Source organism: Sturnira hondurensis, unplaced genomic scaffold, assembly GCF_014824575.4.
Source record: "Sturnira hondurensis isolate 20B ecotype Veracruz unplaced genomic scaffold, ASM1482457v3 Scaffold0004152, whole genome shotgun sequence".
Classification (NCBI taxonomy): Eukaryota; Metazoa; Chordata; class Mammalia; order Chiroptera; family Phyllostomidae; genus Sturnira; species Sturnira hondurensis.
Genome location: NW_028076783.1, coordinates 8,546,877 through 8,564,062, shown reverse-complemented (window position 1 = coordinate 8,564,062; position 17,186 = coordinate 8,546,877). Strand labels below are relative to the sequence as shown.

At 40.0% G+C, this 17,186-nt stretch overlaps 1 protein-coding gene across 3 annotated transcripts in view; it reads right to left on the bottom strand.

The window, feature by feature from the left end:
• Positions 1–17,186, bottom strand: part of JAKMIP2 (janus kinase and microtubule interacting protein 2) — a 136,744-nt gene that overhangs the window by 9,626 nt on the left and 109,932 nt on the right. For 2 of the 3 annotated variants that reach the window (XM_037044984.1, XM_037044982.1), the window contains 5 exons: positions 15,044–15,112; positions 12,580–12,657; positions 10,462–10,665; positions 4,470–4,535; positions 93–163 (listed from right to left, as the gene is read on the bottom strand). In XM_037044984.1, the coding sequence (XP_036900879.1) occupies positions 113–163; positions 4,470–4,535; positions 10,462–10,665; positions 12,580–12,657; positions 15,044–15,112 (468 nt within the window). In that variant the 3' untranslated portion in view covers positions 93–112. The remainder of the gene's footprint in view (positions 1–92; positions 164–4,469; positions 4,536–10,461; positions 10,666–12,579; positions 12,658–15,043; positions 15,113–17,186) is intronic. The other variant, XM_037044983.1, reaches the window with a different exon arrangement.

Genomic DNA, 17,186 nt, shown 5'->3' with positions numbered 1-17,186 from the left:
ATGTGAGCATAGTAACTACAGTAACTACATGTATCATCCTTCTTAACAAATACCTATTAGAACCACATTTGGAGAATTAAATGGAATCTTACCTTCAAGAGGCACCTTGACATCAAGGCCATAGAATAAAGGCAAGAGAGAAGAACAAGAATAGAAACAGAAACTGCAGAAGAAAAAGAAGAAGATTATGTAAATCTGAATTTCGATAGTGCCATTCAGGTAGTACAAAACCTCAGCTTTTCCACATGGCTTGTCTGATCACTTCTCATAATACCAAGTGTCTGTTGTTTCAAAAAACATACCTTTTATTTGTCTACTGGCAAGGCAATGCAATGAGTAACTGGTATTTCACTAACATCGACTCGTGCGTTTTAGAATTCTGAGGGTATCTTACAGATAACTGGCCTAAGCCCCTAATTTTAGAAGTGAGAAAAATAAGCATAGTGTGATTAACCAATAGACTGACTTCACATAATTTCAAGGTATAGTGATGTTTAGAGCTTAGACCTCCCAAGTCCTACTCTAGTTTATGTCATTATGTCCATTTTTAATGTGTGGGAGGTGATTTCAGGTACAATATAATCAGAGCATACACTTAATCACTCAGTGTTATCTATTATTGTGTGGTTAATGTGCCAGGTTTTAGGACTAAGGCACAGCAGAAAGAATATTAACATGCAGGTCAACGTATGACAGATACACAGTGGGTTGCCCCAGAGGGAAATGGGACACTATCAGTAATCACACCAGGGCAACAGGTATAAACTGGGTCTGTTCTGCACAAGTGAGTCTGTGTGGCCCCCCACTGGTGTGAAATACACCTATACACCCGTGGGCACTTTGGATGGTGAATGTACAATGCTGTTCCAGCCTGCCTGATTTGTTGCTCTTCACCAAGACTCTTCACTAGAGAAGCAGGTACTATGGTGGACCAACAGATGCTTGAGTGGCATGAGTATATAACCAACTTTATACCGATTATAAAAGGTCAGGTGGCAGGGCCATTTTCAAACACCGATTTCTTTGGTGACTTACTCTTACAGAGCCAGGAAGCCTTTTGCTTTGTTAGCCCTCTTCAGGAACATTCCATTGTACTTGACATCTTGTATGGCATGGAGGATATTCCCATATGAGACATGTTATTTGCCTATTTCTTTTAATGCCATTGCTTATAACTTATAAGCAATGGCATTAAAAGAAATGCCATTTGGCTTCACTATGGCAGCATTGTATGAACAAGTTACAAATAAGGTGATTAAGATCAAGGTACTGGTAACTACTCTATTAATCTAAAATGCAGAAAGTGTCCTTTTTATTTCACTCCTTGAAGATGGAGAGGGATAGGATGGTGCCTGTGGCAGGCAAGAATGGAGAAGGACAGAAATGGAAGGCTTCCACTGTCCCCAGGAGAAGGTCAAACAGCAGCACTACCTCTCCGGGCATGAACAAGGAGATGCCCTGCACTTAGTCTGCAATGAGATTCTGAGCCCGTGCAGTGTGGTGGGCAGACCTCTGGCCCTGATTTGCCATGGATTGGTTATACGATCTTAGAAAAGCTGTTCAATCACTGAACAATTGTTTTGTTATTGGTGTAAAAGGGGACCATAATGTTTGCTGTATCTGAATCACAGAATAATTATGAGAACCAAACAAGATGATGGAAATGGAAGTGCTTTGGATATGGTGGAATGTTGCACATTTTGGGCAATTTTGCTGTTTGTACTTATCATCTGATCTATATTAACTGTGTACATGGGAATTAGGAACAAAGAAGGAACCTATTATGTACACTAAGAGGGAGCTCAAGTATCCCAGGGGAAAGAAAAAAAGACTACCTCTGAAACAAGTGAGCTTTAGCTTTATTACCAGACTTGCAGATGAGAAGAATGCAGGGCACCTGGGCAGAAGAATAGAAGGTGCCCATCTCACTCATATCTCCAATCAGAAACAAACTGGATTCGATTATCTTTGAAGTGGCTTAACTTCCTGCCACAGGTGGAACATGTTGCTTTGATAGCTAAAGAATCCTTATTTTCTGTCAGTACCTTATGTCATTATCCTAAGTGTTTAAGAAGGTCAAACCTGGGAAATGAAACACTCACCTGGCATGCTGAATAAAACATAATCTTAATCTTCCTCCTCCCAACATTTCCATGGGGCTTATGAAGGGAATGGGCAGGGTGGTGACATTAGCAGATTTAAAAAAGATAAACCCTTTGTTTATTTGTTTTCCCCAATTGGATGGGGACCAAACTGAACTAACATTCTCTGGCAGAACTGCCTTAACCTGGACTGTCTCCTTGAGCCAGGCCCATGGCTATTTTAGGGTTAGCAGAGAGAATGACTAGAGCCGAAAACTCGCCATTCAAAAATGTGGGAAATGGAAGACCTGGCGTGTCCTTGACAACCAGGGAAGCTGCAGAGCAGTCCCTGTTTTCTGGGTCTTCCTGCCAAACACCTGGGAAATTAGACTAAGTCCCTGGTTGAACTTTGCCTCATTCAATCCTGCAAAACTAAAGCACACATTTCTGAAATGAGGACACTTCAAATTTAAAATTTTGCAGAAGTATACTTTCTGTTTGAAAGTTTAAAAAATTATGCTTTTAAATTTGACATATACTTTTTTAGTGATTTCTAATATTCACATAAGAGACCTAATTTGTTTCTCATGGACAGGAGGTGAAGGCAAGTGTTATCATCCTTATTCTGTAGATGTGGCTTAGGCACGGGGGGTGGAATCACTTACCCAAGGTCAAACAGTACCCAAGACCTGACCCACATAAGTATCCAGGTGGCTGATAGTCTGGTGAGTGGCCCCTACTAACTCCACCTTACCTCACACACATGAACAATTACCAAAGTGATTTGGTAATGAAACAAATTCTAACCACTGTCTTAGAAATGGCAGAGGGTTTCCTATTTCCTTCCTGGGTGGCTATGAAAGATACTGCAAAACAACCATATGATTTTGCAACACAAGGATCACACACCTACTTCCAGGCAATCAGACTGGAACTCCTGGAAAACCTCTTGCCATCTTTGCTGTGTTCCTTGCAGAGAGCTCTGGCATCACGGGCAGGGTAACTTTTTGCTGTGCAAGGCTATCTGACTCACTGCAGCTATTCAGCATCCCTGCACAAGCACTACCCTACCCCCTTCCCTGCCACCCCCCACACACATCTGCGAATGCCCTCTTGAAGAATTACTATGCTTTATACAATACCAAAAAAGTGCTGGCTCACTTGGAAGAAGCAGTGACTCTTTCATATTGCAGGAGGCAATGACACGAGGAGGTGACATGAGGACTTAGTGATCATATATTGATCTAAATTTCTGTATATGTTTTTGAGCTGAAACTGCAATGTTAGAAATAAGGGCTGTTTATGAATAATAATGGGATTTTTAAGGTGCTAAAGGATTAAAAAAACATACAGTAACAACTCAAAATAAACTTTTGAAAATGAAATAAGGATGAAGAAGAGGAAACTGAGAAAAGAAAACACAGAAAAGAATGGGAATCAATACAAAAGGCATGAATGTCAAGGCTAGCTTACTGTGCTAGAATCCTGGTCCCTGACCTAAGGAGAAGTCCATATCTATTGGGTTGGCCGAAGAGTTTGTTTAGGTTTTTTCTGCATGGTGGCTTAAGAAGTGCTTACAGCCCTGGCTGGTGTAGCTCAGTGGATTGAGCGTGGGCCTGCGAACCAAAGGATCGTGGTAGGATTCCCAGTCAGGGCACATGCCTGGGTTGTGGGCCAGGTCCCAGCAGGGGATGCACAAGAGGCAACCATACATTGATATTTCTCTCCCTCTCTCCTTCCCTTCCCCTCTAAATATAAATAAATAAAATCTAAAAAAATGCTTACATGTCTTCATTTGAAACAATTTTGTTAGATTGTATTGTGACAGCTGTCATAGCAGCATGCACTTTTTGAAAACTTATCAAAATTGATAAATTTCTGTGCAGCCATTTTAGTATTGAAGATGGAAGAATATAAGCAACATTTTAGTGTATTATGTTTATTATTTCATGAAAGGTAAAACACAACTGAAATGCAAAAAAATGATTTATGCAGTGTTTGGAGAAAGTGCTGTGACTGATTGAACATGTCAAAAGTAGTCTGTAAAGTTTCTTGGTACTATTGAAATTTTGGCCAAATAATTCTTTGCTGTGGGGCTGTCTTATGCATTGAAAGGTCTTTTAGCAGCACCCCTGGCCTCTACCCACTAGAAGCCAATAGTGGGAGATACTCCAAACATCCAAATCAATAAAATTCCTGGTGTAAATGAAAAATTTGTCCTTTATTTTACAGAAAAAACCATATGGACTTTTTGCCTAACCCAATACTACACCTGCCTATGCAAAATACACAGTAACTGAGAAGAAAGAAAGAACACACATAGTGAGTGACACTGATATTAATTTCTGATTTAAAAATAAAAAAATACATACTGAACTTAACACATACCTTTTCTTCTAAGTCCTTTATTTGTCTTTTCTGGATGTCTGTTTTATCTTCTAAGTCACGAATTCTCTGAAGAAAGAAGAAAAAGAAAAAGCATTAATGGACATTAAGGTGAATAAAAAGATTATTCACCAACCTAAAACAGTCAGCTTCTTATAAAGACATTAACATTAGCACTAGCAGCTGGAAATATCACACATATGTTTTCCCATACCCATAGTTCCGTTTTCAAAATTACCTGTTCTTACAGTGGAAAATTACTGACATTGACTATATTAAAAAACATTTGCTAGCCCTTTCTACTGGGTCTATCCCCGCAGACCCCTGCCCTATGAGAGTTAGGGTTCCCACCTCGCTGTCCTTGGGCTTGGCGGCGGGACCAGTATTGGCCAGGGGTGTGTGGCTTGTGGGAATAACACATTCTAGCAGAGACAGTAGTGTGGATCAGAACTAGTGAGCAGGGAACAGACACCATTATAAATGATTTGGATTAAGATTTTTGGCTGTCTGTTATATAGTAAAAAATGGTTGAGGCTGACTACTGCAAATGTAAACAACCCTATTGTTTGTCGCTAACCTTACTTTTCAACCTTATTTTACTGTTTCAGGATAGAATTTCCTCACAAAGCACAATTGGCCAGTTCTCATAAAGCAAAATAGAGTTCACACTTCCATAAACATTTCAAGGGGGAACTGATAAATTGGGGGGAAAAACATAAAAATTACACAAGTAATTCTGAAGACAAAAAAGTTCTAGGACTATTTCTGAATTTATCTGTCAGCTGTACAATAAAATTCCAGTAATTTAAATAGTGTGGATTTGAAATCAACATTACATAGACAATTATTTGCAAGAGAAAAGTCTTCACATTTCTACCCGGCAAGCTAAGTGTTTATGTTCAGGGCACATGGTTCCACAGTGTAGGAGTGTTATTTTGTGCCTCTCTGGGGAATAATTAGAAAGTGGAGAACTTGGGTCTGAGAAGAAAATACTGGAAGTGGAATGGGATGGTAAAATAAAAAGAGAGCTTTTTATGATGCAATGTGAAAATAAAAGGGAAGCTAGATTAGAGAATACTTGAACTTGGACATTATATTTGCCTTCCTCTAAAACAGTGGTTCTCCATGATGGATGATTAGGGCCCCCAACAGACATCTGGCAATGTCTGTACCCATTAAAAGTTATTTGTTAGTTAGGTAGCTAATTTATTTTAAAGTGTAGAATCCTGTGGTTTTAGTATATCCAGTTACCTGGACATTTTAAAATCACGTGGGATTACTGGTCACAATGGGGAATGGTGGTGTTGGGGTCATAAGCATCCAATGGGCAGAGGCCAGAGATGCTGCTAACTGCCCCCAAATAGGAAAATACCCCCCACCACAAAGAATCATTGGCCCAAAATATTAGCAGTGCAGAGACTGAGAATACTGTTTTAAAAGAAAGGGGCTAAGGTGCACGTAGGAGAGGATGGGGTGTTTTGGTCAGAGAGATCATCAAGGCTGACCTTGAAATGATACAACAATGAAGGTGGAGGGTGTGTGATATGTGTGCTTGTGTATATTTCATGTTCCAACACTACACAGTAATGGCTGGATATTTCCACCTTGAGTGCACAAATAATTCCTTGATATGCATACTGGATATGGAAACAAATGTGCATCAATAGTCAGATACATGTGAGATTACTGTAGTATCTATTCAACTACCAAGTCTGTGCTTGCCGGGCAACTTCTTACTCATTCAGGACCGTGCCGGAAGTAATAGAGAAGGCAGGTAAAACATCAGTTAGTTCCTGACCTCAAGGAACTATTGGATCTGGGTGGGGGGCAACATTTAAAACACAGAGGAAAACAAATTAAGTAGAAGAGGTAATCAGTGGCAAAACCATCTATAACTTCATCACCAATCTTCAACACCTTGTACAGTGTTCAGTACAAAGAAGCTGCCTGTGCATATTTATTAAATGAGTTAGTTAAGGTACATTGTGTGATACTTGCTTTCTTTTTTTCTTCCCATCTACTTGGCATCCAATCCAACAGGAAATGCTGTCAGGTTGAAAATGAATCCTGTTCTACTTCCTTTTTATCCTTACTACTACCAAATACACCAAGTCCCTGCTGTCCTTCATCAGGGCTGGGATGACAGCTCACTGCCAGTTCTCCCTACTTCTAGTCTTGTCCAGTCTGTACCCATCTACAGCTGCCAGTGTGAACTGTTAGGATGGCAAATAAGCATGGTACCCCGTAAGTGTTAAGGTGGTGAGGAAGGAGACAAAGGGAGAGCCAGCTGAGTTTTACTCAGAATAAAACCCAAACTCCTTCCAGGCCCCACATCATCTGGCCACATCGTACCCCTCCAACTTCAACCCATATCAACACCACCTTGGCTCTGAGTGCTCCTGCCATACTGCTCTCCTCTGTGTTCCCTGAATATTGCAAATACCCTCAACACATCCCCTACTGTCCCAATCTTCTGGGACATTGGGTCTGACTCCCTGGGCTTTAGACGTCCTCAGAGAGGCCTTGTCTGACCAGCTGGTCTAAAGTGGCCAATTCTCTTCCTGACTCATACACACACACATTGTACCATTTTCAACATAGAACTTATTGTCACTCTCTGAAATTGCCTTGGTCATTGTTCATTGGTGTTACTGCTTTTTCCTTTTATCAGGAGAAAAGATGAACAAAAAGAAATAAACCATTTCTTTTGTGAGTGAAGTATCTTAGCTGTCTAAAAAAAACTTAAAAGAGATGACAAGGTTTTAACCATAAATTTAGATAATTACTTGTCCATCTTAGGAATAAATACTTCTGTGGTTCCATGCCATGCCTCCTGATTTGTTGAAATTAATTAAATGCTTTGTAGCATAAGAAATTTGTGCAGAAGATATGTTCATTCCCTGGTAACAGGAAAGGAGGTCTGTAGTAATTAATGATACCACAGAATCTACTATCAAATGCTTTAAAAACTCTTTTTTAGGGTCAAATCCTAAACCTTTATGATGGACACTGAAGGGACATTGTAACAAACATGCACACATTTATCATCTCCAGAACAAATGGCTTCAGAGTTTCCTGTTAACTCGGGGAGTCTGTTAGCCTAAAAAGGTCCACAAAGCTCCTGGCTACATATGAAGTATGCTGAGTAGTCAAGTTGCCCATGCGTTGTTCATATTGGTGTTATAAAATAACCCTTGCTCCTTTCCCACTCACCTTGATCTCTGATGACCACATGCTTCTTACTTCTTGCATAGCCCATCCGGATTTTGTACCAGTCACTTGTTATAACTTCTGAGTACCAAATACTATATAGCCTGGCACTTCCAATTCTTGAATTCTTATAGAATCTGCTTTTGTCCTATTCCTTACCTGCCAAGGTATGACATGATGAAGAATTCTGGCCATACATTGATATTGGGTGTCTATATTGAGCCTCACTGGTCTGGATGAATTATATAAATCACATGACTCAAGCCGCACTGGACAGTATGTGTGTGGTTATGTACACTGGCCTTGGAGACAGGCGGACCTGGGCTGGGATCCTGGTTCTGTTGCTTACTATCTCTGTCATCTTGGGCAAATCATTTATACACTCTTATCTCCAATATACCTCTTGGGACAATAAGGAAACTTATTTTAGTGGGATCTTAGGAAGATTAAATGAAATGATGTCAGTGGAGCCCTTAGTTTATTTGCTGACACGGAGCAAATGCCAGGAAGTGGCAGCTTCTAAGTTTTGTTGTTGTCACTCTTTGTTCTGGGAATAAAGAGAAAGGCCCTTGCCTTCTCTTGCCCTATTCAGGTTACTACTAGGTTACAGACTGAGGTGAGCAGCAGGACGAAAGCATTATTTCTGGACTTCCGCCAAGATGGAGGCATAGGTGGAAACACTGTGCCTTCTCCCACAACCAAGTTTGGAGACAACAAAAGTTTTGGAGAACTAAGACACACCCAGAGACCAGAAAACTGAATTATATGGAAGTCCGACATCTACAAACCGTTCAACAGGGACGGTAAGAGAGGCAGAGCCAGCAGCGGAGCAGGGTCGGGAAGGACAGACCTAGGAGCGCAGGCAGCCCGGACCTAGTCGGGGTGCGGGGCAGACTGACCAAGGTTGCACATTCGCGCGCAGTGAGATGGACCATGCAGGCCCCAGGGGGCAAACCCAGTGGTGGAGGGCTGACAGCGGTGGCACACTCGCATGCAGTGGAGCTGGGCGCGTGGCCCTGGTGACGGTGGTGGCTGCGGTGCTGGTGGGGGTCGAGGAGGCGGGCGCCAGAGGGAAGCCATTGTCCCTCTTTGACCCCGCCCCCACATACAACGTCACAACCCAGCGAATGAGTTGCCCTGCTCTGGTGAAAACCTAGGGCTCCATTCCTGCTACTTAACAGGCACGAACAGCCCAAAAGATGGTGCAAGAACTCAAAGTCCCAGAGCCAATAACTCTAAGCAACCAACAGATTGCCAGGCTCTCAGAAGCCCAATTTAAAACACTATTTATCAGGATGCTCACAGAATTGGTAGAGTACAGTCACAAATTAGAGGAACTTAGTCACAAATTAGAGGAACATATGAAGGCTAAACTAATTGAAATGAAGGGAGATGTCCAGGAAACCAATAGCGATGGAAAGGAAAATGGGACTCAAATCAAGGGAGTGGACTAGAAGAAAGAACGAAACATCCGACCAGAAAATAGTAAAGAAACAAGAATTCAAAAAAATGAGGAGAGGCTTAAGAACCTCCAGGACATCTTTAAACGTTCCAACATCCAGATTATAGGGGTACCAGAAGGGGGAAAGAAACAGCCACTAGTGGAAAATGTATTTGAACAAATAATAAAGGAGAACTTCTCCAGTCTGGCAAAGGAAATAGACTTCCAGGAAATCCAGGAAGCTCAGAGAGTGCCAAAGAAGTTGGACCCAAGAAGGAACACACCAAGGCACATCATAATTACATTAGCCAAGACTAAAATGAAGGAGAGAATCCTAGAAGCAGCAAGGGATAAGGGGGCAGTCACCTACAAAGGAGTACCCATCAGACTGTCAGCTGATTTCTCAAAAGAGACCTTACAGGCAAGAAGGGGCTGGAAAGAAGTATTCCAAGTCATGAAATCCAAAGACCTACAGCCAAGATTGCTTTCTCCAGCAAAACTTTCATTTAGAATGGAAGGACAGATAAAGTGCTTCTCAGACAAGGTCAAGTTCAAGGAGTTCATCATCAACAAGCCCTTATTATATGAAATGCTAAAGGGACTTATATAAGAAAGAGATGATGAAAAATGTCAACAGTGAAAGGACAGCAAATTCACAGTTATTAACAACCACACCTAAAACAAAAGCAAACCAAGAGGACAGCTAGATCAGGAGTGGAACCATAGAAATGAAGAACACATGGAGGGTTAGAAACAGGGGGGTGGGAGGGGGAGAAGGGGGGAGAAGGCACAGAAAATAGCATAGATGGTAGGTAGAAAATAGATAGGGGGGAGGGTGAGAATAGCGGGGGAAATATAGAATCTAAAGAAGTTGAGACACGTGGTTATAAACTAAGGGGGGAGAAGGGTGGGGGAGGGAGTGTGCGGGTGGAGGGGAATGAAGGGGGGAATAGAACAACTGTAATGGTATAATCAATAAACTATATTTAAAAAAAAAGAAAGCATTATTTCTGTCCTGGAGAAAGTCCTGCTCTCCTGCATAACAGAGATGATCAGGATGAGACGAGATGATCCATGAGATTCAAAGGTTATTTCATGACCAAATAGTTGCAAAAATCATACCAATTGGAAATGTTTCTAAAATGTCAATTTTCATAAGACTGAGTCATTGCAAAATATCCATCCCTTATCTGAATGTCCATGGAAAGCAACAGTTATTTATTTTACTCTCTGAAGATAGCTTCTACCTCTGGGCTTCTCCATACCCTTATTCAATACCACAGACTTAGTATGAAGTGTCATTTGCTTGGTACCAACCTTACGGAAAAATCACTCAATCCTCACCTGATGGGCTTGCTGTAAGAGCTCCATTCTCTCCTGAAGAATCTGACAGTCGTACTCTCTGCTCTTTCTCAGCATCTGCCGCCGTAGCTTCTCTACTGCGGTCCTCAACTCCTCCTGCTGTTTCTCACTTAATAGTTCACCGAATTTGATGACAGTTTCTTGCTGCAGAGCATTGTACAAAGTAGCTTCTAGTTCCTGAATTCTCTGGCAAATAAAAGTAGAAAAGTCTAACTTTTGGAACTTTGAATGTAGGTGTGATGTGAGTGTGTACATATGTGTGTGTATGAGAAGGGATATATTATTTTAGTCTTCCAGGATCAGAGCAGTAGAATAAATTTCATAGCTTATCCAGACTAACTACCCTTTTGGTAATCTCCTTTATAAGATCCCATAAGAGTTATTTAGCTAATACGTTAACTTCTTTGATGATGAGAAATTTGTTCTTTTTCTTGGATGACTTTTAATTTTTAGAAAGTTCCTACTTTGTTATAATAATTGTATATCCTTCTATTCTCAAATGTAGCTGAAAATAAGTTTGTTTTCCATTTGATAGCCCTTCAGATATTCACAGACATCTACTATGGGAGCCATACTTTCAGGGAGAAATAGTAAAAAATCATCAAAGCTGGAAAAAAATACTTGAAATTAGAGTTAAATTTCATTCACAAAATGCTACTTCTCTTCTACATGACACACCTCTGTACCTAAAGATAGCTTTACAATCTCCATATTTTTATTAAAATAAAAATTAGGAAATTTGATCTAAAAATGGTCTAGAGTCTTTATAATTGGTCTTTTTTTAAAATTACAAATTCCCCCCCCCTTTTTTTAGATGAAGAGTCTACTTTTCCTTATTTTGAAGTGTTTTTGTTTTAAAACATGCTTCAGACATCTTTAGCCAAAATCTACAATCTTGCTCCCTGTGACTTTGACAGAGGTAAGTGGACATGCCCTGGTGAGGTGTGTTTTCCTAGGTCTTATCTGGGACTATGCAGATCTTATCTTTCTAAAGTTCGAGATTCTTGTCTGAATGAGCAGACAAGATGGGACACACAAAGACAGAGCTTCATCTTTTTAAGTACCATTAGAGGAGGCAACGATAAAGGGTAGGGAGGGATGGGAAGAAGCATTTCCCTCTTTATTACCTAGCGACTAACTCATTCTCTCTTACCCCATCAAGTAATGCTCAGAACCTCTGATTCATTTTCTAGGGGAAATACCAATTCATCTTTGTTATAAGTAGAATCTAAGAGCATTGTTGTTTTCCCCAAAATGATGCAAGCTGCTTCCAGGAAAGGAGGCATTATAAAAACCTCTATAAGCAACTCCTTGAAATGTTCCTCTTTTAAGTTTGCTCTTTTTCTCTTGAGTCATTATTGTGAATTAACGGCGGGGAGATTAACGGTAGGGTGAGTTCATATGGAGAGAAGAAATGCAAGCTATACTCCAATAGCAGGAGTTACTTATGATGACTTTTGTACAGGGCAATGGACCAAGTGAGCTCCTCAGTCGGCATGATCCTCTACGGGACAGAAAAGGATGCAGCCCAGTTACTGACATGGCTTGATCTGCAGTGGCTGGGTGATGGCAGTTAAAACCACAGTGTCTACAGTCCCATCTAAACACCACCTACTTACCAATACGGGCAGAGTTCTTTTACTCTCTAAGCCTTTGTGCCCTCATATGTAATACAGGGATAATGATATCACCTATACCTCACAGAACTGTCATGAGAAATAAGTAAATTTAAAGTGTATATAATGACCATTAAAGGCTTTACTTCTCTATCACTCAATTAGGCTCCCAATTGGATTTAATCCATTTGCTCTTTAATCTCCACTGCCACACAGTCTGGCTTTCATTAAAATGTTACATAATGGCATGCATTTAATTAAAAAATTTAAAGGTACAATTAAATATTTACTAAGTATTATAAGAGTATTGTAACAGCAAAAAGCTAGAGATATATTTTCTAAAATAAGAAGTGGAAACCACTGAATAAATAAACCACTGCATAGTGTCGTTTCCTGGATCAGGGACACGATGAATTAAGCAGGATGCTCTCCTCCACAGCACATGACGGAAAAGTTCTGTGTCCTCATTGCTTGCTGCACCTACCATATATGCTTGGTCGAGAGCTTGTTTTCTGTAGTCCAACTCTTCTTCCAGATAGCCTTTGATTTTGCAGAACTGTTCCTATAAGAAAGGGCCGTGTTGATAAATAGAGTTGGCTTAGTTAACCAGAAAGTGATATATAACCATATTGATCAATGTTTTCTCTAATTCCTGTAGAAGACAAATCACTAGTATTTGTTGGGTCATCGATTTTGTCTGTTAGGGAAATAGTTCAACTTCCATCGTCCCACCTAGAGAATGTGAAAAATCAATGGAAAGGAGCATAAAAGACATAATGAACCATCCACACAGAGAGTCTAAAGGGTTTGTATGTCAATTCAAGAGTATGTGATCAAGGACAGATTTTGACAAGATAAACGTTACCTAAAAAGTATATCTGCACAAATATATTATGATATTTTATTTTTGTAAGAATATTATGAAATGTAGTACAGCAGAGTTGAATAATAAAAATCTCATCCAAAATCATCTGTGTAAGATTAGCAAACACAAAGACAGATGAGAAATTAGAGCAAGGCGGCAATTCCACCCACAACCACAGTGCAACTTTTAATGAGTCTCTGCTCCTGCTGCAAAGCCAGTGTGACTGAAATCTGATATTCCCTTGCTGTCCTCAGCTTCGGTGTACATTCTGCCATTAGCATTTAAGAATATATCTTTGTATGTAATATAGCCCAAGACCAGTCAATTATTTCTTTGTGTGTATAACTGTCTTCAGGCCATAACCGCCTGCATGAGGAACTTCACTGATGACTTTCCTGGTAACCTTGGAGCTCCAGTGCCTAGAACGGTACCCAGGACAGGTTGGCTGTGTGGCTCATGCATTTAAAGAGTTTTTAAGGTATTTTCAATACAAACCGTCCTTGTTATGTGCTTTGAGTTTAGAAACTAACCTCTTCATAAAATTTAAACCCTATGTAAAACATAAGCAAATGATCAATAATCTGTCACATGCTATATAAATGCAAGCTGTTCTTATTATAAGATTCCCTAATTTGATAAGAATCACTACTTGTTTTTTTAGTAGTAATAACATTAACGACAGTATAATTATAAAATTCCATAATGTATTGTAACAAGTTAATAATGGCCAATTCCTAAGCTTGAAGATTTTTAAAAAATAATTAGTTATGGTAAAATACACACAATGTAAAGTCTACAATCTTTTTTAATTTTTTTGTTTTATTTATTTTATTTTTAGAGAGGGGAAGGGAAGGAGGAAGCGAGGGAAAGAAACATCTCACACTCTCCCATCTGGGTACCTGGCCCACAATGCAGGCATGTGTCCTGACCAGGAACTGAACCAGTGACTTTTTGGTTCACAGGCTGGCACTCAATCCACTGAGCCACACCGGCCAGGGCAAAGTTTACCTTAACCATTTTTAAGTGTACAGTTCAGTAGTGTTGAGTACATTCACATTGCTATACAACCAATTTCTTGGACTCTTCCATCTTGCAGAACTACAACTCTGTAACCAACTCCCCTTTCCTTCTCCTCTGAGCCACTGATAACTCCATTGTACTTTCTGGCTCTATCAGTTTGACTGCTCTAGACACCTCATGTAAGTGGAATCTTTTGTGATTGGCTTATTTCACTTAGCATAATGTCCTCAAAGTGCATCCATGTCACAGCTTTGTCAGAATTTCCTTCCTTTTTAAAGGGCCATTAGTATTCCACTGTATGTATATCCATGCATCCATTGACAGATAAATGTGCATTGCTTCCACATTTAAGCTACTGTGAATAATGTTGCTTTGAACATGGGTGTGCAAGTATCTCTTCAAGACTCTGCTTTCAAATGTTTTGTATATGTACCCAAAGGTAATATTGCTGGATCATATGGTAATTCTACTTGGCACTTTTTTGAGGAATCACCATACTATTTTGCAAAGTGGCATACCATATTACATTCCCATCAATAATGCACAAGGGTTCCAATTTTTTCAAATTCTCACCAACACTTGTTATTTTCTGGGTTTTTTGGGGGGGAATAGTATTCCATCCTAATGAGTGTGAAGTGGCTTGGAGATCTTTAAAACCAGAGTTATCGCTTCTCGGCCTTTTGGCTAAGATCAAGTTTTGGCTAAAACTTGAGTCACAAGTTTTAGTTCTAGTTTTGGCTAAAACTAGAGTCACACCCAAAATTTGTGCAATTTTTGCTATAATTACACATGATAAAATTATTTAGCTTAAGAGAGAAAACATCTAGCTGAAATTTCTTCAGCACTAGTTTTGGCAATATTACAAAAACACAATGTGATTGCTTTGGACAATGCTACTTGACACTGTTGGATGCTCCTGGGAACCCTGTTCCTCAGGCTGTACACAACAATGAGAAGGCTCCAGACTTTCATCACTGCCAAATAAAACTGGTAGAGGACAGTCATTTTCCTTTCACTTTGTCAATTTTCCCTCAATTTTATAATACCTCATCTTTCTACGCACCATGTCACTTTCCAATTCCATCATTTTCTGGTGCAGGGCGGCCTCTGCTCCTTCGATTTGCTGGATCCACTAAACAAAACAAAAGTGTGGACATGATTCCTTAATTGGTGTATACAGTGTTCTCTACTGAGTGGCTCAGTCACTTTCCCTTGTATCTGAGAATGGAAGTGAAAACTTGGTGCATTCTATCTCTTAGTTCAGAAACAAGACTATAGTTTTTCATTCATTCATTCATTCATTCATTCAACAAAAGTACTCATTCATGTCTTCCATGTGTCAGGCAATATGCTAGCTATGATGGCAACCATCATATTTTTGCTTAACAAAACATTTTTGCCCTCATGGGAGGACACCATGAAAGGCTTTCTTAGTAAGTGACAACTACACTGGAATCTGAAGAATGAGTCAGAGGCGATAAGGCAAAAATGAGGGGCAAGTTCATTGCTCCAGGAAGGATGCCCAATAGTCCATGGTTGGAGGGAGCATGACGAAAGGAAGTAAGACTAGAGAATTAGCAATTTTTCAGTATATAAAACAAGACAGCTAAGTGTTGGAGAAGAATAATTTTTGTTAAGTACAGACATTTTAATCACATTAAAAACAACTTAGAAATTTTCCCTAACACTTAAAATACATCATTCTGTTATGTGGTATTGCTGTTAGCATTGATCAATATCCTGAATAAATTTAGACTTTGAATATTACAGGGTGAGTCCACCACATATATGACTTAAAAGGAGCAAATTATTATAGTGCATCTCTACTTCACGAGGTAATTGAGCATAATAATCAAGTGTGTGAGTTCCAGGGATAGATTGCTTTGGGTCCAAATCCCAATTCTAGCTTTTCATGGTTTGTGGCCTTGGAAGATTACCTGATTTCTCTAAGGCTCAACTTTCTTATCTGTAAAAACGGAGTTAATAATAATGGAAGATGACAAAATGCATTTAATGTCATCAGGGAGAGCACATCCCAGATACCATTTCACATGTAAATTCTTCAACAAACATGCCTAACAGAGAAGGCATTTTTCCTCTTAAAGTGTAACCACAGGCCATTTCGACATCTTGGAAAATTAGCATTGATACCCTGTGCTTTCTGATACCCGGTCCATATTAAAGTGCCCCCAGCTGTCAGCAAACAACTTGGTTTGCTTGAATCGGGATGCCAAAAAAAGAATTGCACTTTCTTTTTTTTCTGTTCCTTTTTTTAATAATGATTTTCTTTCTTTTTTAAAGGATTTGTATTTTTATTTATTTATCTTTAGAGGGGAAGGGAAGGAGAGAGGGAGAGAAATATCAATGTATGGTTGCCTCTGGTGTGTCACCTGCTGGGAACTGGCCTGCAACCCAGGCATGTGCACTGACTGGGAATTGAACCGCGATCGGCTGGTTCGCAGGCCCGCACTCAATCCACTGAGCTACACCAGCCAGGGCTGCACTATTTCTTAAGTACCTTTTTACTTCATAGCAGTCCTTCCCTCTCCCTCTGCCACTTTTTTCTTTAATGTCATTGTTTTGTTTAAGTTGACTGGCTCATTTGACGTGTAGAACTCCCTCATCTCAGACTGGAGTAAAGCTGATTGCTTGCATATGGTTTCACTTAATCTATAGCAATTTTTATATGCATTTAGGAATTAAAGAAGCATCCAAAGGGACTTACACAGTTTTCATTTTATCCAACCATGTATATATGACTCTCAACTACGTGCCAATTCTCAAGGCACCTTGAGCACATGGAGCAAGTTACCAGGCTTCTCCACTTGCCCTTTCCTCTTCTCTCACTCTTCCTGCCACTGACCAGGACTGGACACAAGGGGGCAGAGCACACTGCTGCTCTTCTGACAGGCCCCAGGTTGGCCTTTCTGAATGCAACTGCAGTGAGCCATCACCAAATCACAGAACCAGTTGGGAACAATTTACAAGTACACATCCAAGGAAGAGCCTATAAAAAGAACCAGGCTCCAGTTTATCACCTCTCAATTGTCAAAAAGAAAACCGCAGGCCCAAATGGCATCAATTGTGCTAAAGCCCAGGATACAAAACCTAAACTCAGTATCTGACCTTCACCAGAAATGTGATATTAATCAACCAGAACGGAATTCTTTGGTTAACACCAATGGGATAATCAGTCCATGGGCCCT